This window comes from Pezoporus wallicus, unplaced genomic scaffold (assembly GCF_028554395.1).
Source record: "Pezoporus wallicus isolate ANWC-B61680 ecotype Strahan unplaced genomic scaffold, APGP_CSIRO_Pwel_v1 scaffold_3294, whole genome shotgun sequence".
Classification (NCBI taxonomy): domain Eukaryota; kingdom Metazoa; phylum Chordata; class Aves; order Psittaciformes; family Psittacidae; genus Pezoporus; species Pezoporus wallicus.
This window is the reverse complement of record NW_026635478.1, coordinates 16967247-16995162: the sequence shown is the minus strand read 5'-3', so window position 1 is coordinate 16995162 and position 27916 is coordinate 16967247. Positions and strand designations below refer to the sequence as shown.

Genomic DNA, 27916 nt, shown 5'->3' with positions numbered 1-27916 from the left:
CTTGTGCCTATCTCCCTGGGCTGCAATCTTGAAAAGCAGTCTTCATGAATGCTGCAGTCATGAAGTCCGGGGCAGTCGGGGTAGGCCATGTCTCATGTCAAACTCCACCATAGGATGTGCGCTGTAGAAAGGTGAAGCAGTTGAGGGCTTTACAGTCTGTCCCACTGCTCGCTTGCAGTTTATTGCAAGGGGTAGGCTCCTTCTCAGAATGGAGCTGTGGATGTAGCTGCCCTTGGGAGGAGCCTTTCCCTGAGAAACCCTGAGTGTCCAGCCTGCTGCAGGAGGCCCTGAGCCCCCTTTTTGCAGGAATTTCCTGCCAGATCAAGAACAGGATGCAGCTTCATTTTGGAGACACATGTGACCTTCTCTCAACTTGGGAGACACCGTCAGCATCTTCCCTACACCACTTGTGCACAACACCCTGCAGCTCCTGGGGCTGTACCACAGCAAGGCTGCTGGGGTTGTGCATGGTCAGTAGAGTTTTTTGCTCTGCTGTACACTGATTCCAGAGGAGCTTTAATACAATGCTAGCATGCATGCTAGGCTGTAGTAGTGCTGGCCTCCAGGCTGCTGGAGCCGGATCAGGCCTGCAAAGACTCTGCACAGGACCATCATGCCTCCAGGAGCTCTTGGTCCTGGGATGGGTACACAGGAAGGGTGCAGCCCTATTGACAGCCCCTTATTCTAAGCCAAGCTGATTATAGCGAAGAAAAGAAGGTGACCAGGTCTGATCCTTGAAGATCAGATGCCATCCATCACACATAGAGGGAGGTGAGTCACTACCCTGGAAGATACAAAAGCATCCAAAGCCTTTCTACAGGTTTAGTTCAAACAGCCCCCAACAGTCAGTGGTACCCAGCCTGAAGCAGAGAAACGCTCAGGTGTCAGATATGATGAACTAAACCAGCAGCAGGGCTCTGTTTGTATGGAGTCTTCCACAGGAGGACCTCAGAAGGCTTTGCCATCACTGGGGAACTATGCTCTGCACACCCTTAGGAGGTGGCAACAAGAATTCCTGCTTCACGCAGACTGAGCAGACGTCATCAAGCTGGTACCAGAGAAACGGTCACCCCCAGCACTGCTGGGCACACCACCGAAAGGCACTTGTGCAGGGCAGAGCCACATGCCCCAGGCAGGGTCTCACGGCCCGCTGCGGCACGGACCCACACCCCCATCTGCTGAGCCCTGTCACAGGAGGACCGGGCGGAAACCCTCGCGGGGGGCTTGCTGTCTGACAATGCGCCAGGGCTGTGGCACAGGGTACAGGAACCACATCACCACCCCCGAGGGGTTAACAGTGACTGAGAAGTTGTCCCCCGCCTTCAAGCCTCTGATGATCTCCCCGCTGTACACATCTTGTACCTGGAAGAGAGAGATGGTGGCTACCAGGATTTCCACACACCTTTTATCTTGAGGGCCAGCCGTGGGCACTGACATGGCATGGCAGGACAGGGCACAGCAGTGGGCAACAGGAGGGCGACCCAATGTGTGGCTGCCCCTTCATGCCGAAGGCAGAGAGAGGGAGCCCTTCCCTCCCAAAAAACACACAGGGTGGCAAAGGAGGGAACTGGCAAGAGAGGGATCCAGGTGCTGTGGGGTATGGGGCTCACCTCATACACAGCATCCTCAGGGAAATGGAGCTTAGCCAGGCTGGTGGTGTAGACGTAGGGTATGTCTGCCCTCCGGCTGAAGAAGACAAGGGCACTGGCACCCTGGGACAGTGGGCGCAGGAACACCTCAATGAGGGACTTCTCCTGAGGGTGGGGATGAACAGGTGAGGCAGAACTCCTGGGATCAGCACTGGCCCACAGACCTTGTCCTGCAGGATCGCTACACCAGCAGAACCCCAGCTCCCACAGCTCTCCTGCTCATGTTTCTCTGCATCACTTCCCTCTCCCTCCTTATTGTGACACCCTGTGCTGCTCCTGTCAGCTCTCCCAAACACATCCACCTTCCTCCTAACCTTGACAATCCTGCGCCCTTGGATTCCCAGGGGGTCCTGGTTGATCTGGATCATCAGGCGGTTCTGCAGGATCTCCCTGGCGCTTGGGGAGATGGTGCGGAGATCCGTGGACATGAGGAGTGGAGCTGCCATCACTGTCCACAAGGCCATTTGGGAGCGTGACTGCTCGTAGCTAAGGCCAAAGTTTCCAATGATGAGCTGGAGGGGAAAGGCAGAAAAGGGTTAGAAACTTGTCCGCTTGTCACCCTCAGTGATGCTGCAGCCTGCTGGGAGTGAGCACGCATCAGAAACCTCTGCACACTCTTGCTTCCCCTCTAGAAGCCTACCACTGCTGGGAGAGCTCACCCCTGCTAGGTGCTGAGCCTTCAACACACATTCAAATGCACTCACTACCACCCTTTGCTTCACCATTACCCTCAATGGCAACATGAGCTTTCCCTCTCTGCAGCAACAAGGCTCCTGCCCTTGGCACTCCTCTTTTGCCCTGCCCCTACAGGGGGATCACTGGAGGTCCCCCATCCATAGCACCCATCACCCAGCCGCACCATGTCTGGGTCATTCCAGTGGCCAGGGCCAGCTGCTGGCTGCAGCACATCCTGATTTTCGAAGAACCAGTCCAGGATGGAAAGCACACTGTCCCAGGAGTCCTGGATGTCGTCGTAGTTACGCCACAGGTTGCAGACCTCTGCCAGGATGGTGTAGTTCACCTGGAGAGGAGCACAGCATCAGGCAGGAGGGAGAAAGGACCCAGTCTGCAAGGTGGGGGAGAAGAGGCAGCCACACTTGTTGAGAGCTGCAGCGTCCAGGAAGGGTGTGAAAGGCAGAGGGACCTGGAGAAGGGCAACATCACGTAGCGAAGGGGGACAGAGTCATACCCCAATATGACTGGGCACATCCCACTATAATAAGATATCTGGTAAAACAACCACGAAGGCCATGTGGAAATATGACCAGCTGCAAGAATGAGGGCAGCTCGGGATTCACTCAGAAGATGTAAAAGGAAATAAACACACACTCAGTTCTCAAGAAACATTACTAGGAAGAGCATCCTCTTTCATGCATTTAAAGAAGACAAGACCCATATCAGAAGATTGTCAGGATCAACCACGCAAGTGGGGTGGAGAGGGCACACCCTGGGGCCTTCTTTCGCCAGACTCCCATCACTGAACATGCAGGGAACCCCAAGTGTTCCAGATGCCTATCAGGGAGGCCATGTCCTCTCCAGGGACCTGCTGCAATCCTACCAGCGACAGTGATAAGCGGGGTTTAGCACCCGGCTCCTGCAGCTCCAACAAGAGCTTCCCCGAGGGCATAGGGGACATGGAAAACAGCCACTGGATGGAATAACCCTCACCTTGGGGGGGAGCCCCCCCTGATAGGCTGGCCAGCTGCAGGAGTAGACGATGGGGTGGCCCGTGGCATTCAAGGCCCTCGCCATTTCTGGGTAGCCTTAAGGAGAGAAGATGACAACCGGTGAAGGGGAGAGCTAGCAGCAGCAGCTTGTGTCCCAGCCCGCCTGGCCTCCTGCCTCACACCAGCTCCAGGGCATCCCAACTTCCTCCTCTTTGCCCATGAGCTGCAACAGGAGACGTGAGGGAAGAACCGGCTGTTCCAGCACTGCTGCGGAGAGCTAGCTGCCCTGACCAGAGCAGCAAGGGGAGGAGTGCCAGCTGGCCAGGGAGCTTTTACCCTCTGCCTGCTCCTCTCCTGATGAGTAGCACCCGTCCAGCTTCAGCATGTCCACACCCCACTCTGCAAAGGTCTGGGCGTCCTGCTTCACGCGGTCCAGTGTGGTGCCCGGGTAGCCCCCACAGGTGAGTGTGCCCAGGTCGCCATAAATGCCCAGCTTTAGGCCCCGGGCATGGACCTGTGGGGAGAGGAGAGCTGCAAGGAGGGCACGAGGGGGATCCCATGTGCCTCCCAGAGTCCTCCATCTGCTCCCAGCTCCTGCCATGGCAGCATGGGGATGCAGGGATGCCCACCACACACTCACGTAATCAGCCAGAGCTTTAATCCCCCTGGGAAACCTCTTGGGGTCGGGCACCAGCTGTCCCGCCGCATCCCGCTTCTTGGCAGACCAGCAGTCATCAATGTTGATGTACTTGTAGCCCAGCTCCCTCCAGCCATCCTCGGCCAGGCGGTCGGCCATCTCGAAGAACAGCGTCTCGCTGCAGGTCGAGGGGATGGGGACACGGCAGGCTGAGAACCCACAACCCACCATTTCGTGCCCCACCACTTGAGGTAGACAGCAGGACCTGAGGCCTATCAGGGGGCTCTGGAGGGTCGGTAGCAGCAGGACTGGCCTGGGCCACACGGCACGGTCTCCAGGCCTCCTGTTTAAACCTCGTCCATGCCCCGTTCCCTGACCTCACAGAGGGGAAGCACTTCCCCAACACCCCGCAAAGACCAGCCACGTCCTTCCGCACCGGGGACCCCCAGCACCGAGCTTCCCACCTCCCTCACACCGTGCTTCCCTAGATCCCACCACAGTGCCAGAGCGGCCCCGGGCCCGACAGCCGACCCGGCCACCCTCTTCTCTCCTTCCCCGGCACCACCCTGTGCGCTCCCCCAGGGCAGACCCGGGGCAGACCCGAGCAGGTTCCCTGGGGCGGAGGACACAGAGGACAAGCGCTCCGTGCAGGGAGGGGGTGGCCGAGCCCCGGGCTCCCCGCGGCCCCGCTGACCTGATGCAGTTGCGAGGGTCCGCCCGGCAGTCCACATTGCAGCGGAACCTCTCCCAGGCCAGCCAGCCCATGGGGGGGGTGAGCGCCAGACCGTTCTCCAGGGCTGCCGAGGGCAGCACCAGGGCCAGGGCCAAGGCCAGGGCCAAAGGCAGCCCGCTCAGCACCGCCGGCCCCATGGCTGCCACCGGCACACAGACGGCCTCTGCCCGCCCCGGCCCGGCCCCGCTCACATGATGCCGCTCGCGTCACCTGACCAACCGATCGCACTTCCCTCCCCGCCGGCCCCGCCGTGCCCCGCCGGCGCCTCACCCCGGTGGTATCGCCCCTGCGCTGTTGGCACCGTCAGCATTGCGGCTGTTGCACCCCGCTGTGGGGCGGGAGCGGGCGGCGGGGCTGGGCCGGGGCCGCGGCGCGCCGTAGGCAGGAGGCAAACACACAGGCACACAAAGAGACAGAGCCCAGCACCGCACACACCCGCGCGGGATCCCCGCACCTCCCGCCGGGTCAGTGCTGCCGCGGGACAGGGCTGGAGATGGCTCAGGGTGCGGCGCTGAAGGCGAAGCCCCCCCAGGGAATGGATTCGGTTAACTTTCAAACGGGGGGCTGTCCCCAGCCTGTCCCACTAGCCCTCATGGGGGAGGAGGGATCCTGGAGGGTACTCAGCAGTGGGGAGGCTCCCTCACCCGGATCTGGCCGGGGAGCGGCGGCTGTGGTTTGCTTTCTGCATAGTTGGGTGCGGAGTTTTAGCCGTCGGACATCCATTTGCAGCTGTAGAATCACCCAGGCTGCACTCGCTGTGTCCTTTGGCAGCACCAGGCCGAGTCACCTGCTTGGGAGTCTTCACACAACACAGCCTGTGCTCCTACAAAAACCAAACCAACCCCCCAGGAGCCAAAAAATAACCCTCCAGGAACACTGGCGTTGAAGACAGGGAGAGTGCCCCTCAGTTTTGCCACCCTGGTTTCCAGAGTTCCCTGCCTGCACTGCCTGTCCCTGGCCACTCTTGTGTGCCAAGGGTCCAGGCTTTCTGGGGTGGGAGTGATGCAGTTCTTCGCTGTTGCAGTTCTTCGCTGTTCCACTCCAAAGCTGTTCTGGTTTGTGACTCCCTTTCTGCCACCTTTCTTCCAGCCAGGGATGGGGCTCAGCACGGTGAAGCTTTGGAGGCCATCAGCAAGGGAGCAGCCTGCCCAGGGAAGACAGCAAGGGGTTGTGGTCTGACCCACACAGCCGGTACGGCACCATGGACCTCACTGACAGTGAACCTCCTGGGGCTGGGGGTGCTGCTGGTGGGAGGGCTGGTGGGGACGGGTGGCCCTGCATGAAGACGGGGAGCAGGAAGCAGGTGCTCAAAAGGAGGTCCCAGACCCCTTGGGTCTGAAAATGCCCTCCTTATTCTGCCCTATTAATGAGAGTGAAATTAATGTCTTGCAGGCACAGAGGCAAATTTCTTTGATGTGCCCCATAAAAAAACAGTAAAGTAGATCACTCATGGAACAGGAAATGAAGCACCAGTGTGGTCCTTCCTGGAGAAGGCAGGTGTCTTAGTGGTGGGGCTCTAGCGATGACTTCCCTCACCTCTGCAGCAGCAAGGAGCCGGCCTGCCGTTTGCAGGGGTACTTGCTGGGGTAGACACTGTCCTGTAGCATGGGCTGCTGGCATTGTGGCTGCTTTTCCCAGTGACAGGCCCAGGGCAGGATCATGCCTTTCCTGGCAGGGTGGCTAAGATACTGCTCACCCCGAACCAATTTCTTCCCCCTCTCTTCCTCTTCTAGGCAGGGCAATGAAGCTGAATGAGCGGAGCGTGGCCCACTACGCTACCTGCGACTCACCCACTGACCATGCCGGCTTCCTCCGCAAGCGCGTGGAGCGGCATCACCACCATGCCCATCACCACCATGCCACCTCCTACCAGCGCCGCTGGTTCGTCCTCAAGGGCAACCTCCTTTTCTACTTCGAGGAGCGGGAGAGCCGGGAGCCCGTGGGGCTTGTGGTGCTGGAGGGCTGCACCGTGGAGCTGTGCGAGGCTGCCGAGGAGTTCGCCTTTGCCATCCGCTTTGATGATGCTGGTGCCAGGGCTTATGTGCTGGTGGCCGATGGGCAGGCTGCCATGGAGGCCTGGGTGAAGGCTCTGTCACGGGCCAGCTTCGACTACATGCGGCTGGTGGTGAGGGAGCTGGAGAAGCAACTGGAGGAGGCCTGCAAGAGCTTGGCTGCTTGCCGCCAGTCCCCGCGGAGGTCCTCCTCCTCCAGCAGGAAGAGGCACCTTTCCAACCCTGCCTTGCTGCCTCTCCAGGAGAAGCCTGCTGTCCTGGAGAACGGTTACTCCACGTGGGGTAGTGGTGGTGCTGTCCCTGGGGGGGCCACCTGCCCTGACCGTGATGGGGGGCAAGCGAAGCCCCCACCCCTGCCTCCACGCCGGCGCTCGGCTGCTGGCAGTGCTGCGGGGTTCCCAGCACCCAGCCTCTCGCCAGGCATGACCGAGAGCCCTGTGTCGCCGGAGACAGCCTGTTTCTCCAAGCTGCACGGCTGGTACGGGCAGGAGATCGCAGTGCTGAGGCGGGAATGGCAGGAGAGGCAGAAGAGGGGACACCCATGACCGGGAACACGGGGTGCGAGCCAGCCAGTGCACAGCAAGCTGTCTCCCAGGCAGCAAAACGAGGGACACTGCTTGTCCCCTGCCCTGGTTGGTGGCTGAGTGTGCCGTGTGTGTGTGCTTCATGGGGCATGTGGGAGAGACACAAATCTTCTGCAGACCTCACGTTTCATTTCCCTGAAGCTTTATACAGCTGGAGAGTGTGTAATACCAGCGGAGCTGCCTTTGAATGCTCCTCTGCTAGTGGTACGAGGTGTGGAGGGGGCCCAAATCAGCACATAGCAACAAACCTCACCCAATGGGCTTTGTCCCTTGCTGCCCTGGTGTGGTTGATGCTATGTGTGCTTCCTCTCCTGCCTTTGCTTCACACTATTTTTTGGTTTTATTTCTCAGCATGGGAGTTTGCACAGGTCAGCATTTATTATTGTCTGTGGTCTTCCGCCAAACTTCTGCCTTTGCTCTTTCATGGCAGATAAGGCTGGGCTCTTACGAAATGCCTCCAAAGGGGCACTGGCCCTGGTGGGTGCTTCCAGCCTTGTGCCTCTCCCCACAGGACACTGTGAGATGCTGCAGCTGTGGCTGGCCCAGCAGCTGCAGCAATGAGGACTGGGCTTTTGTGTCATGCTGGTCTTTTTTTTACTTTCATATGCACTAACCGTCCTCCCTGCTAAATTCTTCAGGATGTGGGTTTCATGGGCTTGCATCCGTCTCTTTGGGTGCCTGAGATCAGCAGCAAGGCTGAAATGGAGACACCGAGCCTGGTCCTAAGGAACAGCAAGGACCAGAAGCTCCCAGGGCTGATATGGACTCTGTTGAGCAGTAGCCAAGCCTGTTAATATCTCCATCACAAGCCTTCCTTGTTCTAAAACAGGGATGCTAAAGCCTCTTTGCCTGGGCAGGGATGAATTTCTCTGCTCCTGCTAAGTGCCATGTAGGGCTCAGCAGGCTCACTGGGCAGTGTGCCTGAGACAGTGCCCACAGCCACATTCTTGCAGGGCCTCTTGTGCTGTTGTGGCTCTGCCCAGCTCCGGGCAGAGCTGTGCAGTTGGAGGAGTGGGGAGTAGGAGAGGGCTGCTCCCACAAGTGGGGGTGTGGGAGTGAGTTACAGGTAGCATTGACTGGGTCAGCAGTGTCCGGGCTTGCCTCTCCAACGTCAAAGCTGTATCACTGCCTTCTACCAAAGCCAGCACCCGACCTGCCGGTGCTTCCCTCTGATTTCATGTCAGCATCACTCGGCTGATATCTGTAGCATGTCGCATCCTCCCAGAATGTGAGGAGTGCAGCAGGGAGGCACGCCTGTCACCTTGCTGCAGAAACAGACTTGCCCTTCAGTAGGTCAGAATCCTTGGCCATGAAGCAGATGGTATAAGTAGGTGGGTGCTGTCTCCAGGGGCTCTAACACCTATAAATCCCCTCCCTGGCAAGGGCTGTTTCTCAAAACAGGAAAAATATACAAAACAATCTTGTGCTTCTTATCTACCAGTGTTAAACCTGGTTTTATTGCTCTGTTTTTTTTTAAGGAGCCTTGCTAGGAAACCAAGAGGCAGTTTCAGGTCATGATGGGTAGGAACCTATTTGCTTTTCTGGAGTTACATGCACTCAGCTTAATACTTTGCAATAGCCAGTAGAGATTGCCAATGCAGAAATCAAAAGACTTCCATTAACTCTTGGTGCCTTTGAAAACATACCTCTGATAGTTATGGATGGTGAGCTTCCAGCCTCCTGCCTAATTATAGCTCAGTGGTATATTACAGGAAATCAGATCTTAAATCAGATCTTTCAGATGCAATTCCGGGCAGCGGGTGTGTTACCTTCACATGCGAGCAATGCAATCCAGTCCTCTCCAGTTTGTGCCTGTTTTTCTTCACAGTAAGGATCTTTGAGTTCGGGAGGATTCTTTTTATTCTGCTTTTTAAGTGAGAACAATTCAGAAAAACTGGGAGCAGATGGCCATGGGCCAGTGTCCAGGCTCTTTCCGCAGCCCAGCTGGCTGGACTTAGGGGCCGGCTCTGCCTCCCTACCTGCTGCTTGAATCGTTAAGTGCTGCAGCATTTCCAGCTGGGAACCTGTGCCCTTCCCCATGTCATGGCAGCAATGTCAAGGGATGGCGCTGCTTGGTGCCTCCTCACTCTGAGTGTGGGTATTTTGGGACCAGCGTTGGATTTAGCAAGTACTTTTCAGTGGTTATTTTTTCTCTTCCATGTAATACAGAGGGAAGAATATTCCTGATGCCTCAGACTTACATAAGGCAGTTTTGACGGCAGTTTGGCAGTTTAACTTCCAAAATAAATCAAAATGTGATGGCAATTCCTACATGAGACCCAAGAATCATGAGTGCCTTGAAAGGGAAAATAAATTAACAAAGCCAGTTCTGTCAAAACTGGAGCTGAAACTGTATTATTCATTTAAGGGCAGTTTCACTTTTAAGAAGCTTAGTTTGTTTTAATAAGCCAGGATTGTGCTAATAACACTACTAAAGAGCTTATATTTAATGCTTTAATCTGTCCCATTCAAATGGCACAATTTGCACGCTACCTGCCTTTACGTTAGCACATATCCCAGCTAAATCCTCAATCCGGCAAATGAGGCGCTGCTCTCTGCCTTCCGTCTGATTGCATTTGGAGTAATTCTGTGGTTCATTCTGCAGCACCGAGAAGGAAATGGCTGAATCCCAGTCGGTATTTGTCCTCAGCCGGGCTGTGCACGCCCGGGTCTTTGCTAGGTCACCAAAGTGCTGCGTGACTTTGAATGAGCTTGATCAGGGCTTCTTCATCATCCTGCTCATGTAGCAGGGATGGCCCTTTTGTGAGTAAAAAGAGCTGTAATTAGAGTCCTGCTCAAATCTGTTTGGGAGTACTAGGTTTTTAATGACCGCTGCCACTTGCTTCATTAGGCAGGAAGCACCTGTGTGCTCCACCACCTCCTCTGAGATGGAGCTATCAAACCAGCTCTGCTGAGACTCGCTTGTGCTGGCAGCGCCTTTGAAGCAGCCCCTGGGCAGAAGGTCGGGATTTCAGCTTCCTGAGATCACACGTGTCTGGCTAATGGGGTATCCTCTCTGTCAGCTTGCAGGCACAGATCGTTACAGGGAAAGCACAGAATTTTCATTGCACATTGTCCCCGACAGCAGAATAAGACTGATTGCCACACACTGTTTTTCTCCGGTCATTCAGGTTTGGGCTGTTTCACCTCTCGCCTTTTCTTTCCCTTATTAAAGCTAGAAAATGTCTGGGCAGCATAGGACAGGTTCCCTTGCAAAAGGGGAGCTGAACGCTAAAGCGGGATGGCTACTGAAGTCAAACCATTTTCAAGTGGTTCCCTTGCAAAAGGGGAGCTGAACACTAAAGCGGGATGGCTACTGAAGTCAAACCATTTTCAAAGAGTTTTCTTTAGTATAATAACACAAAAGCAATGGGACAAAAATGCTTGAAATTAAAAGAGACTGAAGTCTGAAAGGAGGGCAATTCTGACATGGCCTTTGTAAGCTGTGCCAAGAAGGGCTCCCAATCCTGCTAATATAGTTGGCAGAATCCTTGTATTTTTCTGAGGCTGGAATTTCACATTGAGACTACTGTTTTGTTTCTGAACATCTATCTTTATATAAAACATTTTTCCATCAAATCCAGGTCCTAGCAGGTTACTGTAGGAAGAATAACCGGATGGTTTCACCTGTGGACATTCACGACCAAGACAGGATGTTTTCCATTACAACAGCTACCAAATTAATAGTTTGGAGGTAGTATCCCCCCCGATTTTACCCCTCTCAACTGCCTTTGCAGAGAAGCCTCAATACCCTGCTGAAGCTCACAGGGAATGCGCAGAGCTCCTGTGTCAGGGGCACCTTTCTGCAGCACCCAGCAGTTACCGGCAACACTACGAGCAACCTGCAGAAACACTCTCACCTCTTTGAAGTGCTTATATTTTATGTACACATGTATCTTCCTAAGAGGCGGTTTTGCATGCGCCTTTGTTTTACACGCGGAAATTGTATTTTGCATTTCAAGACGTTTGTATTTTATGCCGTGAAGCCAAATAAACCGTTCTGATTTGTAGCCTGTGCGCTGTCAACGGAGGTGTGAACGCCCAGCGTCGGCAGGACCTGCCCGTTTGCAGGGTCACCCGGTCCGGTTATCCTCCGTCGAGCCTTTGCGGGCCCTTTATTAGAGCCCCTAAAAAGCTTCCTGGCTCCGTCCCCACCAGTCGCACCGACAGCACCCGCCCGAGGCCACCAGCACCCACCATCGCCCCACCAACCGCGCTGGTCACCGGGTGACGCGCATCCCCGCTTCACGCATGCGCGGCTGCCACCCCGCCCCTCCCCTTAAACCTCGCGAGAACAGGAGGCCCCTCAGCCCCGGGTGACGCCTTGGCCAGGCGGTTACGGGAGCCCAGCCCGAGGGAGGATGACCACAGCGGGCGGGCGGCTGTTGGCCGCGGCCGCGGCTCACTCGGGACGGGTATGGCGGGGCGGGCCGCGCCTCACACCGGCCGTGCCGCTTGTGCCCTCCCGGAGCGCCACCGTTACTCGCAGCGGCGCCATTTTGCCCAAACCGGTTAAGGTGAGTGAGGGGCGAGCGGGTGGGGGCGCAGCCAATCGCGGCGTGACGGATGGCAGCGGTGGCCAATCAGAGCGGCAATCGACCCCTCGCAGACGCCCTTCGGTCTCCTCAGAGTGTTCAGCGTGGTGATTCCCTTCCTGTATGTTGGCACTCAGATCAGTAAGAACTTCGCAGCCCTGCTTGAAGAACATGATATCTTTGTCCCAGAGGATGATGACGACGATGATTAACGGGTATATTGTTAACATCATCAGCGATCTGATTATGCTTCCTGTTTGGTGTGGGACAGGGAAACCTCTCGCACCAGGAAATATAGACAGCCATAGCTTAAAAGATGCATTTGCAGTTAAACAGACAGACAGTGTTGCCTCTGGCTACTAACTTTCCTGTTCTTTTATACCAGAGTAGGCCAGACTAATATCTGAACGTGAAATCACAACACGCATTCATTAGGGATTGGAATAAATTGTGGTTTAGCTCTTGTCATTTGAATCAGAATGAACTGTAGTCAGCGTGTACTGCAGACAGAAAAGAGGGACTTCAGTGTTATTACGTGTCCAGAGAAGAGCAGTGAAGCTGGTGAAAGGCCTTGAGCACAAGTCTGATGAGGAATGGCTGAAGGCGCTGCAGGGAATTTAGTCTGAAGAAGAGAAGGCTTAGAGAAGATAAGAGGGGACCTTATCACTTTCTTACAAGTACCTGAAAGGAGGTTTTAGAGAGGTCAGGACTGGTCTCTTAACAAGGAATAGGCCTAGAGGAGATGGTCTCAAGTTGCACAAAGAGAGGTTCAGACTGGATATTGGGAAATGTTTTTTCCCCAAAGGCTTTTCAAGCATTGGAACAGGCTGCCCAGGGAAGTGGTTGAATTGCCATCCCTGGAGGTAGTTAGAAGACGTGTAAACGTGGTGCTTAGTGACATGGCTTAGTGGTGGACTTGGCAGTCTTGGGGTAAAGGTTGTACTCAACAATCTTAAGGATCTTTTACAACCTAAACAATTCTATAATACTATTCTACATGTTTACCCATTTAAAAGTCTTCTGCTAACTCACAGGGTTACTATTTTAAAGTAAGAGAATCATTTACTGCCTGAAATTTTGATACAGAACTGAACAATTTAAAAGCATTCCAGAATCCATCGGAACAAAGTGTCTGGAGTAGCTGGGACCACTCAGATTCATTGGATAAAGGAAGAGCAGAAATTACTCACTTTCATCTGCAGTGCATTACACTTTCCACCATTTTATGTTATTTCATTTGGCTTGGCCTTGTGTAAAGATTTGCATTTGGGTGTATTTGATTCTTTATAGAATGAAGCTGTTTCAAAGAAGGTGTTGTAAATAGTGTTGCTTTATAACTGGTTTGGTGTAGTCCATTTGATAAAGGGATTTTCCAGCACGCACCACACAGCTAAAACCAAAGAAAATGTTGTAAAGACTGCAGTGACCTGTTAGAAACTCCTTCTATGTAAACCCTATTTGTGTGATTCAGGGAGAGGGAGAGGTTCACTAGAGCTCAGTACCACGTATCTGAAGAGTAATGGCTTCTTATTATATTTGCAGAAGTGTCACAGAAGAACAGAAGGGAGAAAGCCATTGGCAAAGCAATGGTTCCAACATCTGTCACCTGTGTTTTGTCCTTCCTGAACGGGACGGGGGCTCTGTGTCCCCTTTGCCAGTGAGTGTCCTGCACATCTGTATGACAGAATCTGTAGATGCGGGTTGAAGGAAGTGCTTGATAGGCCCTGCACCCTCACACACACACATGCTCACCTCAGCAGAGACTGCTTGGGATTCCTTGTATTAGCAGCATGGAAACACTTAATTAAAGATCAAGAGATTAAGATGTATGACATTGGTTTTGTGTTTGGTCTTGAGTATTTCTGTCTCAACCTTTCTACCTCTACATCTGCTCCACTACAGATGCTTTCTGCATATTTATTTCTTCCTAAGAATACTTTCCATAACTCAGCACTAATCTACAGTATGTGACAGATACTCTAAAGGAAGCAGCAGCCCCATTAAAATAATGGAGTGCATATTGACACTGGCACTGCAGTTCAAATGCTGGTTTACAGCCTAGCACATCTGTCTGATGGGGACTGTATCGTTAATTTCACCTCACTGATAATTAACTACAATATTATCACAGAGTTAAAAGTTTTGAGTAGATTTGGTGAAAGATTAAGATCACGAGTGGCAAACTAACTCACTGATGTCTTACAGCATTTAATCTCTGAACAGTGAGAATCTCTGAACACTGACTCCAAATTCCTACTATTTCCTTGGCAGTTCGCTACTTAGTTCTGTACGAGCCCTATTATATTTCTTTTCTGAACAGGCTATAAACTTCAACTCTTCATATTTACTACTCTAATTAAATCCTTGCATAGTAGACTTTAAAAGGTCTTTTCTACAATTAGGGCATGTGTAGAGTAACTTCAGTCACATCAGACCATCTGTTTTCTCAAATACCTTGAGAGGTTAGGAAAAAATTATTTTTTTCCCCCAAGCCAGCATTACCCCAGTGTCTATCGCTACATCTTGCCTCTTCTCTCCAATGCCCACTTTTCCCTTCAGTATTCATGTAATGTTAAAAAGTTTCTTCTAATGTTGCACACATTAGCACCGTGTATAGTTCCAACGGCCACATTTGCTCCCTTTTTACTTCACCCTGCTTTCCATGTTCGCTCTGTAACTGTAGCTACTGAGAGAAAGGGAGGCTGCAATCTAAGTGAACTGTAACCTAAGAGCTGAAGGCAGCTGGCAGGTTCTTGAGTCACCACTGTTCAAGTTGCCCCCTTCATCCCGCAAAACTGCCTGAGAAGGGTTGCTCCAGTTCATCTGTTCCTGTGAGCTAAATATGGCCCTGCTCCTTTTTTCTATACTGCCAAATTCCTTATCACTATTTTACCCTACCATCTCTCCTGGCCCTTCCTGACCATGTCAATCCTGTCTTTAAAAACACCAAAGCCCCGACATACACATCCCTGAGGAGTGCTGCTTTACAGGCCGCAGATGGGGAAGAATGCCCCATTACTTGGCCATAGATGAAAAGAAGTTTGAGCATACTACAAAGATTCAGTGCTGATCACGCACGGGGGAGCTCCAGCACGAGTTACCTCCTGAAAACCTGTTCTGACTGGTGAGAAAACAAATTGTCCTTACCCTTCTCAAAACAGAGCTAGTGATTCCTGATTCAATTAAGGTGATAGGACACCACCTTCTGCAAAGCCTCAGAAGTTCTAATAGAGCCTCCCTATTATAGGCAACAGTGCAGATTCCCATTTTTCCAGGTAATTTCACTTTACAGCAGGGAAATTGTTGATCTTTTTATTGCACAAATGGTTGTATTTGCCTATTGGATTTTATGCCATTCTCTGTGAGGAAGTAAAGAGAGACTAATGTCCAATTAAAAAACTCAAGGTCAACACAGTAATAGCATGAAATTGCATAACACTGTATAAATACAGATGGGCCTCAAGCATGAGAATATTTCTGCAACTACACTGGCTTTTCTTAAGACCCACTCTTTCTTCCATGGGGCTGAGGCTTACACACAGGGCTGCAGGCTAAACAGAAAGCCCCACAGCCAGGATGCGTTCTGGTGACTCAGCAAACACTCCAGAGCAAGTGATGGGACAAACTCCATCTACTGGAAATACACACGGGCAAAACTAGGAAATCACAGCTCTTCATACAGATCATAACAAATTGCACACATGCTGGATTCAGTTAGTCATTAGGCTCCTAACATGCTATACAATCTCTCTGTATGGATTTTTTATTTTCTAGTGCATAGAACTTTATTTATAATACAAGGCAGGAGGACACAAGAGTCGATCTCTCAGGGATTGTGGCCTGCATAGAATTTGGAAAGAAAGTCTTTAGGTTGTGGGGTTTCTGTCTCGTGGAAATACCTCATGATGTGAGTTCTTTGCTTCCATACATTGATGGTTTCTTGAAGTTCCATTTTTCCCTGCATACAGACAAAATAATTTTAGACTAATTCTCAATTAGAGCCCAAATCTAACTATACAGCACTATGAAAGGTATTTGAATGCACTTAGAAACACCCTTGAGATAGCTACATCAACAGTTCTGTACTCCTAAAGGCAGCCTGCATCACCTATGCTGTGACACAAATATATATATTGTTCCTGCCTTGTGACTGGACAGCTTCATGTCTTGTACTAACAAGTCGCTTGTCTCTACAGTGCAGCTTCCCAGCCCTGTGGAATAGGCAAGGGAACCTTCTTAGAACTTCTCATGTTTCTCTCATGACTGGCACCCCCATAAAATTCTACACCACATTCCCAACTTTCATGCACCTCTAATTTTTTTAGTAGTGGCCAGTTAGTTGTGAAACCAAGCAAAACTGCTGCTAAGTGCTTTGCACTGGTATCTCTACCACAGAGATATCAAACATAACTTCTTCCTGACTCTGGTCTAGGAATTACTGTACTGGTTTCAGAGGATGGCAAGGCAGCATGGGGCAAAATGAGACTGCCTGGAATTGTCACCTATAATATTATCTAGGGTTTTCTTTCCAGAATTTTTTACTCATGTAAATCCAGACTATCTCTTAAGTGCAAGAAATGCAACAGGTGAGCCCAGCAGTCCTCGACTGAAAGCCTTCTAATGCATTAGAACTGCAGAGATCTGTTTTGAACTCTTGCCCTACTCTTGGCATGCTGATTATTACACTGAACCAGACAGGCCTCTTAGGCCTGAGACATGACCAGATGCGTTACAAAGGTGGGGTGTTCTGCCACCCAAAGCCAAGTACTGAAACTTTAATGGATGTTTCAGCACTGGTGAAGAAAACCACATCCCAACATAAGGAAGTACTGTAGAGAGTAGAAAGGTCATATTTAATCATAAACTAGCTAGCAGCATCTTTCTCCCCTTTCTTTGCCATTGTTTTCAAAAAAAACCCAACCCCAACCCAACTAGAAAATATATGCTAACCCAAAAAACCCACAACAAACTGACAACAAATTTGGTATTTAAACTACTGTTTTGCTTGCATACACTTTTAAGTATCTGCAGTCTGGAAGAGCCAGTACACTGTGTGACAAAAATCCCCATTCTAGCATCTCTGACTTATGCGAGCTAAGACCCTACCCATCTGCACGCTAAAAAGCGGCCTGATCCCTTATCAACAGGTTTGTTGACAGAGATAAACCAATTTGGACTGCAAGAGACAACTCCTCCTTAGCACAAGCTGAAATAAAACTGTCCCTCTCCTCCACCACATTAATTATGGCCTTTCACATTCTATGCTGCTTCAACAAAAAGGGAATAACTTGTTTGTACCTTAATAACCAGCATGTCTACCACCCGTGGGTCTGTAACGTGGGCATTCTTCATGAACATCTCTCGCACCTTGTTACGCCCCTGTTTCACCGTGATGTCCAGCTGGTACAGGTGTACTACGAAAAACACAACACCCACACAGGCTATCTGTATTACTTTTCATTATTTTTCACTGACAGCATGCAACTCGGCCGTATGAAACACTACACAGTCATTGGCTCTTGCAATGTCCGCCAGCTTAATACGATTAAGGCACATGGCCTCCCGGGGCGGTTGGGTGAGCGCCGCCCGGTGGGACCCGTGAGGGGAGCCGGGAGGTGAGGGGTGTCGGAGGTAGGGGAGCCGGGCGCGGGGATCGGTACGAGGAGGGGCGGGGGTAGCCTCGCAAGGCTCCTCGCCGGCCATGTCAGGCTCCCTGGAGGAGGGGACTGTGCAGGACTGCCGCAGGCCGTGCGGGTCACCTGCAGGATGACGGGAGGCAGCAGAGCGCTCCTCAGCAGGCACCCCGTTCTCACAGCAGCCCCCTTCTCGTACCCGTCCTACCTGCTCCCAGCCCCGCACCAGCCGGGTGGCTTGTACGGCCGTGTTTGGCTTGGAGAACTTGCTTTCCGATTCCCCATTATCGGTGCTAGATCTGTGTTGTGCAACGGTGTCTTTGTCCCCGTTTGCCCTCCAAAACACCACACCAGCTAACGTTTGCACACGAAGGTTGACTTTCAGTGCGTTCTTGCATGCTAGAAAGACAGTCCTTACTCTTCGTATAGCCACACGGTTTGTCCAAATACATGGGTGCTGGAAACCTTTCTGTTTGAAGTGTAGTTCATGAACCCCCCGTGGCAGGGGATTGGAACTAGATGATCTTTAAGGTCCCTTCCAACCCAAACTGTTCCAAAACTCTATGAAACTTTCTCTTTAAAAACATTTATGTGTGTGCTGGTAGCCATAAACCCGAACGTGTTCAGTGCAGTGTCATTGAGCCAACCAGAAGAGGAAAATTGAAAGGATCTTGAAAGAAACATATCGAGTGCTGACTGTAAGAGGAGAAATGTCAAGCGAATAGCCAAGGCAGGTGTATAGCAGGACTGTAAGACAACCCCAAAGAGGAGGGGTGAGAAAGACGACTTTCTAGATGACTTTTATTCTTTCAGACTAGCTTGTAGATGAAAAGCATAAATGGGCACTTCCTGCAAAGTAAAACTCTTTAACAGCAAGATTAATAAGCATTTGCATAAATCAATTATTTTCATAGCTTCCAAAATTACTATTAGAAATATAGATATGAATGTGTGAAATGTGCCCTCAGTTTCAGAGATTTTCTTTTACCAGTGATTACGCACAGATGCTCATTTATGCTATGGTCATGTCAGCCATGTGGTTAAAAAGCAGCTACTGATCTAATCATCCCCATATCTTAACACCTTGCAAAACAATTTGTCGTTAATATTGCAGGAGGAAAGGTAGCTCTGAAATCTACAACTGGACTCTCCTGGGCACCAGGCAGAGGCACATGCTGCTGTGGGACAGCACCTCATGGGAGGCAGTGCGGCTGGGTATGCAGTGGGGCTAGCAAGGAGGAGCACAGGCCGGGAGGACCTTAGAGATATTTCCAAGGTTGTTTTTTGTTCCTAGAATTAGCAAGACCCCACGGTTGTGTTTTACCCAGGATACCCTTGTTTTTTTTTCAATAAACTAATTCAAGACGAATAATTCTTTCAGTAGGTGTGCACTCGGTGAAGTGCTTCTGCAACTGATGAGAGCCCAAAGTACAGCAGAGCTGGCTAATGAGGCATATATGTACTTGCAGATTTGATCATAATTCATAACTTGCTATGGCTGTCCCATTCAAGACCCAGGTCTGGAATTAGAGAGGTTTTGAGTGGAACCTGGCATGTTCCTGCCCTAGACCTGCAACCTTCCTGATGCAGTTAACACTGTGGAGGTGTGTGAGTGAAAGGAGAACGGTGCACATTTATCTTGGGATAGCTTGTACCAGGAATGGGTATGGGGAGCTCGTGAGGGCAAAGTGACCATCCTCCCGTGGCCTGGGCTGGTCTTTGGGGAGCACAAAGGTGAATTTCTGCAGGAGCGTGGTAAAGAAGATAAAGAGTTCCATCCTGGCCAGCTGTTCCCCAAGGCAGACACGGCGACCTGCAAGAGAGGGAGGAGTAGAAAAGTGTCCGTGAAAGAGGATATTAGACCACACTGGAACTGTGGCAGGAGCAACAGATCACTCCTCCTGCTGTGCCTCTGGCTTCCAGCTGGATCCTCCCCTCAGATTTACCTGCTGAGAAAGGCAGGAAGGCCTCTGGCTTCACAAACCGCCCATTTGCATCCAGAAAGTGTTCAGGGTAGAACTCGTTTGGCTTCTCCCAGACTGCCTCATCCTTCAGCACGGAAGACAAGTTGGTGATGATTGTCGTCCCCTGCACTCCTCCACAAGAGGAAATAAGTTATGTGAGAACAGCAGCTTTATCTTGACACCATGGATCCGTGCTGATCCCCCTTTAGTCTGTTTCTCCCATCTAATAGCAACCATCATTTGATGCCTCAGAACACAGCACCAATCTCCTCCTCAGTATCTTATTTAAACAGAGATAAGGCAGGGCACTTTTCCAGTGAGGTGTGATGCCTGCCCTATGCTCTGAACTTCAGCAGTTGGTATCTTTACAAAGGCCATTGCATGCAAATATCAATTTTATGGTTACACAGTGGAAACAGTGTCCGCTTATCAGATCCTCCTGGACTACTTGTGCAGCCAGAGAGAAAAAGCTGACTGACTGACTTCAAAGCCCACCATTCACAGGGGCCATAGGAAATTGCAAAGCTTTCTTGTTTCACGTGTCAATGTTCTAAACCAGAGGAGATATTGCAAGGCTAAAAATAAAATCCCAGGCTTGCATTACTGCCAGGGCAGCTGCCCGGCACAGTGGCAGTAGACTGAATGCCAGTGGAATTTGAATAGCTTCAGAGATTAGAGTTTTAACTACTACCATCTTAGGAAAGCCAGTAAGCTGGTGCCATGTGCCTGCAGTGAGCCTGTTAGGCTCTTTTACTTTCTCCCTCCGACACAGACAGTGTGTATCACAGCTCATCAAGAGGAAAGCAAACCTCTGCACTGAGCTGCCACTGCAGCTGGGTTCCCACATAACCAGCTCAAACCTAGAGCACAAATGTGACCATCTGCCTGGATTTAGCATTTCAAAATGCCCTATTTCAGTGCTCACCAGTGATTCTACTTTGGGTCTGGAAGTGCACTGCTGCAGAGTTGTGTGGGATCACCCACACTGCATGCCTGATCTGCACAGGGAGAGAGGATGCTGCATTGCCTATCTGGTCACAGTCACCTTGGGAATGAAGAAGCCTTGCAATTCCGTGTCACGGTACGTCATGTGAGGTAGTCCAATAGGAACAATGTCCCCCAGGCGTTGCGTTTCATGGATCACAGCATTGGTGTAGGGCATGTTCACTTGGTCCTTCATAGTGGGTGATTGCTCTCTGCCAATCACTTTATCAATCTCTGCTTGGACCTTACCTGGAATCAAAGCAGCTGTGGAATTAGAATGTCTTTACGTAAACAGAAGGGACTGGTATGAGCTGTAGGAAGACTGGCAGCATGAGACTGTAGATACTGATTGAAAGCCGGACATGCAATTAGAGAAAGCAAGAGAAGCTAGAGGGGAATACATTTCTTTTCAGTTGCTCAGAGCCATCTGTATAACTATTCTTTGTGCACAGTGTCTTTAATAAAGGTCTTGTCACTTGATGTGCTACCCTACCCCTTCTCTATGCAGCTGAAAGGGTACCTGGGCACGTGGCAGTAGAAAATTAAACAAGATTAGCATCTATCCCAAATACTGGAAAAAGAGTACTCTGGCCACTGAAAGTCCCCAAGTAGCCTTCAGTATGAAGGCTAGAGTGAACTTGCCCTTCCAACTGCAGCCTTTTTATGAGGGCTTCTCCCCTGCCACCTGTCCCTGCCAGAACAGCTATGTTTGGGAAGTGTTTCTCCTTGTTTCTGCTAGACCAACAATCACCAAAGCTGCTCCTCATTGCAAGAGCTCCAAACCATGGACACATGTTCAGTCTCCCACAGAAACATGAGGTTTGAAGGGAAAACGCCATACCTCTGCTTGTCTTCTGACTTACTTTGTATTTCCGGGTGGAGAAGCATGTACAGTAGTGCCCACCGGAGAGTGGTGGAGGTGGTCTCAGAACCAGCTGCAAACAAGTCTGCGGTCACCAGACGAAGGTTGTTATAGTTGAAACCACTCTTTTCAGCCTCCTCACCCTGTGGAGGGCAAACAAGTGTGTGATAGGAACTAGGGTGCTAGCTGGGTGAGAAGACCATTGTTCCAGAGAAGTACTGAGAAACACTAGGTCCATTTTTGCTGACCAAGAAGTTCACTGGAGGGATAGAGCACAATACAGACCATAGTCTCTGTGTGACTGAGGTACTTCACTAACCGTGTTACCTCCTGTATTTGAAGGTCATCAGCCATCTCGTGTATCCTGAGAGATGAAAGCTATGCTTGCCTTCAGGACAGAAGTGAATGCCTTGTGCTCTCAACTCAGACAGACAGCAGCAACCCCCCCCCACTTGCCATGAGATCCTCCCCCAGAGGAGGTGGAACACAGTTATTGAGGTTTGATCAGATCATAAAACTCACACAGTAGAGAGGAGGCTGCATTGATGTGGCAAATGCAAAATGGGCAGTATCTTGAGGAGGTTCTCTATAGCTGTGCATTACAGATTATCTGCTTCTGCCCTGCTATTTTCTTACAATTAAAAAAAAAAGAAAAAAGATCAGGGTATTATTGCTGCCTATTAAGCCTGCAACACCAATTTCAGCAAAACTGGTCTGTCATCCAAATGCTAATTAAGCTCAAATTTGTTAGCATATGAGATATGACAAGCTCTCTGCGTGAGTTCATCTGCTTGTCTTTCCTAATCCTCTTTATTCTTTCTTTTCCGAGGGACTAGCTTCTGTTAAGTTATTCTGTATATTTTGATGCTGTTGTAATATGGGTAGCAATTAATAAGGCATTTAAGACTCAGCTGTTACTCCAGTAAAAGATCTCTGGCAAGGGAGCTGTGGGGCTGACCCAAGGTAACCCAGTAGGATTTATCAGACTGACTGATCAGGGGACCTTAATGACAAGAGGCAACATGATCAGGCTTACGTCCACCCACAAACACTACTGCTCAATGCAGAGTAACTAACGTAGGTCACATTGCTCTGCCTGTGCATGGACGGGAGGTGCCCAGCACCCACAGCACAGCAGGGTTTGTTATGCAGAGCAGCAGTCCAGACTGAGGACTTGGATGGTGGAAGCAATTTGCAGACTGAATTTGCTACTATTGGTCATCTGGCACTTGAAATTTAGTGAATGCATATGTAGAAACATATTGTGGATGGATGGGCTGATGCAAGTACCTTTGTTGCCATACTGACTTCATGCCTGATTGAATCAAGGGAAAGACTCCTCTTAATTTCAGTAAGGTTCAGATTTCCCTTCATCTGATCTGTAGGGAGCTAGGTCTTAGCAAGCAATTCAAAGACACACATCTCAGAGGAGACGCTGTCTTTCCAAGTCATAACTTGTTTTAAAAACAGGCTGCCGAATGGGCAAAAAGCCGGTTTGTTGTTGCAGTTTTGTAACCAGTTTTGGGTCAGTCAATCATCAAAGCACTGACGTACCCAGAACCTTTCATGTTCACCTGTTCCCTGGTGCAAACTTGGAAATACAAGTAAATTCTCAATCATTGCCTTTCAAATGCCTTCAAAGTGCTGTGGGCTGGAAAAAAAAGGGAGTTGTTAGACTCTGAGGGGAATGTGAAGGCAGAACAAGCATCACCAGATAATATGGCCTCTTAATAAAGCAGGTTACAGCATGAAGAAGTTAACATCTTCTCAAGATAAAACATGGAATTAAAAGATAGGAAATAGTAAGAGGGTTTATACAGTTTTATGAGGAAAGTCAGTTTCTATCAATGAGCTTAAATAGGCAGAAGAATTGCCCCAGAACCTGAGGGTCTGCTGGCATCACCTTACCTTCTCCATTTCCTTTAAAAACGCATCAGTGAAATCTCGGATGTCAGCAGGGTTCCAGGTCTTCATGTGCTTATCTATGAGCACGTCTATGAAGTCCATGAATGCTTTTTGCCCTCGAAAGACTTTCTGTGGCACTCCAGGGATACGCAACAAAATGGGCACCACGTTAAGAAGCTGAGGTGTCAGAACCAAAGAGAGAGAAGATATTATGTGATACAGAAAGAATAATAATGAAAGCACAAGCAACAAAGGGCAGCTTCTTACAGAACATACTGTGGTCTTGGTTTACCTGAGGCAGGAATCCAGTTTCTTCACTCAGGAAGTTTTCAAACAAATGTAACAGCTTCTTGAATGTCTCGTCACCATAGTCGAAGCGCTCTCCATAGATGGTGGTGCAGATCACGTTGCAGACAGCATTATTGACGAGAAAACGTAAATCAAAAGGATGGCCTAAAAATGGAAATGGAGACCAAGCAATAAAGCTAAGCAACACCAAGCTGTTGGACCTCAGCTGTCAGCCACGGGAATACACAAATGCCTTCTTTAGGCCTTCTAGAGAAAAAGCCCCCAGGCCACTGCAAGTACAAATGCATCATACTACTAAGTGAAGATCTTCTCATCTCCTTCTACGATTTGGTTGATCCTTGTTTAGAGGAGCAAACTCCTCAAAAAGCTGAGTTGCAGGGTAGTTCTGTGACTTGACAGATTACCTTTGCTTTGTGTCCAGGTGACGGGTGATGCACTGTGAAAACTTTCAGCTGCACTTCTATTGCATGTGATAATATCAGTATGTTCCACTGAACTTCATAAAGGTAATAGTTACACAGCTCTAGGAATAATTATGTATTTTACCTCTTTATATCTATTTATTTCCTATTTGTTTCCTGTTTCAAATGGATTAGTGTTACAGTAGCCCTACTGCGCAAATTAGCAGTGGCTTCCAGGTAAAGCAGGTCCCTAATGCTTATAGACTAGAAACACTGCATGTGCTTAGGAAGAGATTGACCCAGGTTGGATTGAGCCTTGGGTGGCATGGTTTAGTGGGAGATGTCCCTGTCCATGGCGGGGGGGGGTGGAACTAGATGATCTTAAGGTCCTTTCCAGCTCTAACTATTCTATGATTCTATGAGATCACTGCTTGCAAACAAGAGTGGCTGTAGTATTACTTCTCTCTCTGCATCACTGCATTGCCTTTTTCTATGATTTCTTCATCCTTCTGGATGTGACAAACCTCCTTCAGCATTAACTGCAGCACACAGAAATCGAGCTTCCTCCATCACTCGCTCCTCCAAGGATTTCTTTCCCATCCCAAAGTTCCTCAAGGTAGAGAGTGTGAATTTCCTTAGCTCCTTCCAGACATGCCCGTATCTTGCTACAACAATCCCTGGAATTATGGATGAGGAAGAAATGTCAGGAGCTCTGACCTGCACATGAAGCAAAGTTCACTAGAGAATAGCAAATGTGACTTTGGAGGTATAGGTCTGTGTGGATAAATTAAAGGGTCTGATCTTGTACAGCTTGTTCATACAGCAGTTATAAATCAGGTTACTGCACCTTCACATGCGTTGTGTATGGCTAGTGAAGGTGGAGAGGGCATTCAGTGAGAGCAAGTACTGCTAAGGATAAAGGAATCTTTCCGCAAAACCTTTCGGCATTACACCCTTAGCTTGTGTGAGCTTATGCCACTGCACATCAGTCGAGGATGAATGCTGGATAATGCTCTGTCTTGGGAAAAAGTTACCTTCTTTTCTTGTGACGATTACACACACACATACAGTGCGTGAGCACAAGCACTAACCACTGCATGTTGGGAGCTACCAGCTCCAAAGCTGGCAGGAAAGTTGTAGTACTGATAGTGTCCCAGCACTGCTGCAGAGGTGTGTGCTAGTGCCTGGAGCTGTACTACAGCCACTAAGGGGAGCCCCTTTTTATCAAATGTGATTTTGTTGCCACCAAAGCGTGGCAGACACACAAGGAGGCTGACCAGAGGGACAAGAGAAGGTGGCACCGTACTGAGGAAACCTTCCATCTACCCAGTCCTCCCTGTGCTAGTGCCAGCAGAGAATGTCCATTTCCAAGGGACTTGCCTTCAGATTTTTCTCCGTAGCCCAGATGTTCGTACATCGGCAAGTACGGCCGGTCAGCAAAGTCCTCTGATCTGTGGACCAGGGCTTCCTTCACTGTTTTATACCCGTTCAGTACTACCATGTTGGTCCAGCAGTTCTGGAGATTGAAGATGTTTCCAAACTTCTTGTGAAGCTGCCAAGATAAAACAGTACGTCCCTGAAAAAGAGCTGAATGTAACATCAAAAGTATCACCATATTCTTCCTTAGAGCCTTTACTTTCTACTGGTTTTTGACATGCTTTTATTAGGAGACCTTCAGCTGATCTTTTGTCTTTGTAGTGCAACAGCTCAGAGCAGTGCCAAACAGCAGCTGAAGCAGGGATCAATGCTCTGTGAGCACAAAGTTATAGAATACACCTATCCTGACCAAGCTGCTGCTGTGACCATTAAGCAAGTCTTTTGGACTTTGACAACACAAGGTCAAGGACCTTTATGAGGATTTTCAAAGGCTGCATGCTCTGCAAGGAGTTATTTCCTAATACTCTTATTTATTTTGATGGGAAAGACAAGTTTTGAGTTGGTCTGCTTCTGCTAAAAGGAAATATTGATGATAAGCTGATAGGTATTGTATTTTTTTTAATACGCATTTGTTTCTAAAAGATCTACCCAGAACATGGTTCCCAGAAACATGGCTGGAAGAGGCAATTCCACACTGGAATTCAGGTCAACTTTCTCCCTAAAAGGAGCATACACGTGGTAGGACTGGTAACTGGCACACAGCCTGTGCCTGTTGTGATCTGTAAGAGACATAGTGCCGACAGCAGGATGGCTGCACAGGTAAGTGTGTCAGCCATACACTTCACTGTAGGAGCTTGCCATGGAGCTAAGTCCCCTCAGAGTAGACAAGCCCTTTGACTGGTCATAGACTCCTGGGAAGGCAGGTCAAAGCTCCCCTGCTAGTCAGCAACACTGAACAAAGCACTCGGGAGTGTGTTGTTGGAAGACAGTGCAGTAGTAGCAATGGCCCACAGAGTGTGCTCTGTTTTCTTTCTCTTCTTTTCCTGTCTTCTTTTTTTTTTTTTCTTTTAGTTAAAAAAGCTGAGTGTCTTTATTTCTGCACTGTAGCGATGCAAGGAGCTGAAGTACTTAAGACCGTATTTGCAGTGGGGTTGGAAAGGGAATTAGCACTTTACTGGCACTTAAAATACATCATTAAAAGTGATTAGTGGTCAAGAGATTGTGGTGAGCATGACCCTAACGTGACGTGATTTGAAAGCAGTAATCTTTTGGACTATGTGCATGGAAATAATACAAATGCTATATTTAGTCTCCATTTGGCAGATTTTGGACAGACAGTTGAATGATGCCTTCCTAGAAAAAAGGTCTTTAGAGTTTGCAGACTGAAGCACGAAACCCCCATAGTTTATCAGCTTCAAGCTGTGCTCTGCTTTTCCTTTGAGGAAAGCTAAGCCCTGACTTTCAATAGGAACACGACCGAGAGTTTGGGCATCGCTGCTGGGGCAAATCCTGCAAGCTGATCCCTTTAACTGAAGCTGTTGTACGCCTGTAAGTGAGCTTAAGTAACTCTCAGGAAAGTCTGCCATTCCTGCAGCCACATCCCCAGCCCACAGATTGTCTTCCCTTGTTTGTACATCTCCCCGTTCCCTTGCACCCACATCTGCCCACGTTTTAAGTTGGTGGCCAGCTTTACGGCAGAGCAAGCACTGTCTGTCACTGGGGGCACGACAGCATCTCCCACTGAGCTCATGAAGAGAGCAGGAGATGGACGCTGGTGTGTGATTATCTATTTATCTGTATGAGCCAGGTCAGTCCTTAGGTAGTGACATGCTTTGCCCTGGGCTTTGGAGAGGGCATTGTCCTTCAGCTTTGTGCAGGGCATCCCCACCCCACCTGGACCCATGGTTGTGTGAGCGGCGCTTCATCATGGGGGTCAGCACTGACCTGGTTGAAGGAGCGGTGGGGGTTGTGGAAGTCAATGCACAGCATGGTCCCAATGAACGGCAGTGACGTTGGGCCCGGCGGGTAACGGCTCCACTTCCTCCTGCGCTTCATGAAGTCAAAAAGTAAGGTAAAGACTGTTAGAAAAACTCCCAGGATAGAGAAGTTGCTCCAGCAGGATGACAGCTGGGACCCCAGCCACAGGAGCAATTCCATTTCATAGCCTGTCTGCTCCTTGGTCTTCCTCCTTTGACCCAAGACTGTTTCTGTCCTCTCCTCTCCTTTCCTCTCCTCTGTTCTCCCTTCTCCCTGCAGTTGCTGGACTCTGAATGTGGGACTTGGCTCAAACCCATAGTTCCTCCTCTGCTCAACTCAGCCTTTGGGGAGGGCCGTGCCTCCTCTTCCTCCTCCTCCAAAGCCAGAGCTCAGAGGCCTCTTTGTTCCTGCCGGTGGCAGTTCCTGCAGTGTTGCCCTGCATGGGGCAGGGCTGAGTGAGGTCCATGCGCTTGGGTGCCCTCTCCCACAGCCGAGGTGGGATCACAACAAGCGACCCAGTCTTGCTGCATTCTCGTGGGGTGATTTTGACTGTTTAAATCTGTGTCGCCGCCTTGTTTGTACAGATGAGTCATGGGAGAAGCAGTTCCAAAGCACAGATTCCCCAGATTTCTGTTTGCAGGGCTGAGGATTTGTTCCGTTGGAACCTGAGAAAGCTCAAGTTAGGTC

The 27916-nt window shown here is 49.9% G+C and overlaps 4 protein-coding genes across 4 annotated transcripts; 2 read left to right on the top strand and 2 right to left on the bottom strand.

Annotated features, from left to right (window-relative positions):
• Positions 1 to 475: 475 nt before the first annotated feature.
• NAGA (alpha-N-acetylgalactosaminidase) lies at positions 476 to 4858 on the bottom strand. The gene is made up of 8 exons (XM_057430645.1): positions 4648 to 4858; positions 3957 to 4131; positions 3653 to 3830; positions 3318 to 3412; positions 2509 to 2670; positions 1964 to 2161; positions 1611 to 1754; positions 476 to 1362 (listed from the first exon to the last, which is right to left on the bottom strand). Exons 1-8 carry the CDS (start codon positions 4821 to 4823, stop codon positions 1189 to 1191), a joined length of 1302 nt encoding a protein of 433 aa, XP_057286628.1. The 5' UTR covers positions 4824 to 4858; the 3' UTR covers positions 476 to 1188.
• Positions 4859 to 5724: 866 nt separating this feature from the next.
• On the top strand, positions 5725 to 8637 carry PHETA2 (PH domain containing endocytic trafficking adaptor 2). The gene is made up of 2 exons (XM_057430793.1): positions 5725 to 5877; positions 6420 to 8637. The coding sequence occupies exon 2, from the start codon at positions 6428 to 6430 to the stop codon at positions 7241 to 7243; it is 816 nt and encodes a 271-aa protein (XP_057286776.1). The 5' UTR covers positions 5725 to 5877; positions 6420 to 6427; the 3' UTR covers positions 7244 to 8637.
• Positions 8638 to 11592: 2955 nt separating this feature from the next.
• Positions 11593 to 13646, top strand: SMDT1 (single-pass membrane protein with aspartate rich tail 1). The gene is made up of 3 exons (XM_057430869.1): positions 11593 to 11799; positions 11892 to 12032; positions 13360 to 13646. The coding sequence occupies exons 1-2, from the start codon at positions 11644 to 11646 to the stop codon at positions 12027 to 12029; spliced, it is 294 nt and encodes a 97-aa protein (XP_057286852.1). The 5' UTR covers positions 11593 to 11643; the 3' UTR covers positions 12030 to 12032; positions 13360 to 13646.
• Positions 13647 to 18234: 4588 nt separating this feature from the next.
• On the bottom strand, positions 18235 to 27507 carry LOC130610776 (cytochrome P450 2D14). The gene is made up of 9 exons (XM_057430881.1): positions 27197 to 27507; positions 25256 to 25427; positions 24400 to 24552; positions 23458 to 23618; positions 23169 to 23342; positions 21262 to 21403; positions 20460 to 20647; positions 19397 to 19538; positions 18235 to 19263 (listed from the first exon to the last, which is right to left on the bottom strand). Exons 1-9 carry the CDS (start codon positions 27407 to 27409, stop codon positions 19085 to 19087), a joined length of 1524 nt encoding a protein of 507 aa, XP_057286864.1. The 5' UTR covers positions 27410 to 27507; the 3' UTR covers positions 18235 to 19084.
• Between the last annotated feature and the right edge of the window lie 409 nt (positions 27508 to 27916).

Bases quoted from the DNA above. Each gene is read 5' to 3' on its own strand.
- SMDT1 (XM_057430869.1), top strand. From the start codon at position 11,644: ATGACCACAGCGGGCGGGCGGCTGTTGGCCGCGGCCGCGGCTCACTCG. The intron at 11,800-11,891 runs GTGAGTGAGGGG...GACCCCTCGCAG, and splicing joins TTTTGCCCAAACCGGTTAAG to ACGCCCTTCGGTCTCCTCAG.
- LOC130610776 (XM_057430881.1), bottom strand. From the start codon at position 27,409: ATGGAATTGCTCCTGTGGCTGGGGTCCCAGCTGTCATCCTGCTGGAGC. The intron at 23,343-23,457 runs GTAAACCAAGAC...CTGACACCTCAG, and splicing joins AAACTGGATTCCTGCCTCAG to CTTCTTAACGTGGTGCCCAT. The intron at 19,264-19,396 runs GTAAATCTGAGG...CCTCTCTTGCAG, and splicing joins CTTCCTGCCTTTCTCAGCAG to GTCGCCGTGTCTGCCTTGGG.
- PHETA2 (XM_057430793.1), top strand. From the start codon at position 6,428: ATGAAGCTGAATGAGCGGAGCGTGGCCCACTACGCTACCTGCGACTCA.
- NAGA (XM_057430645.1), bottom strand. From the start codon at position 4,823: ATGGGGCCGGCGGTGCTGAGCGGGCTGCCTTTGGCCCTGGCCTTGGCC. The intron at 4,132-4,647 runs GTCAGCGGGGCC...CTCGACCTGCAG, and splicing joins GACCCTCGCAACTGCATCAG to CGAGACGCTGTTCTTCGAGA. The intron at 1,755-1,963 runs GTTAGGAGGAAG...CCCCACCCTCAG, and splicing joins AAGGGCGCAGGATTGTCAAG to GAGAAGTCCCTCATTGAGGT.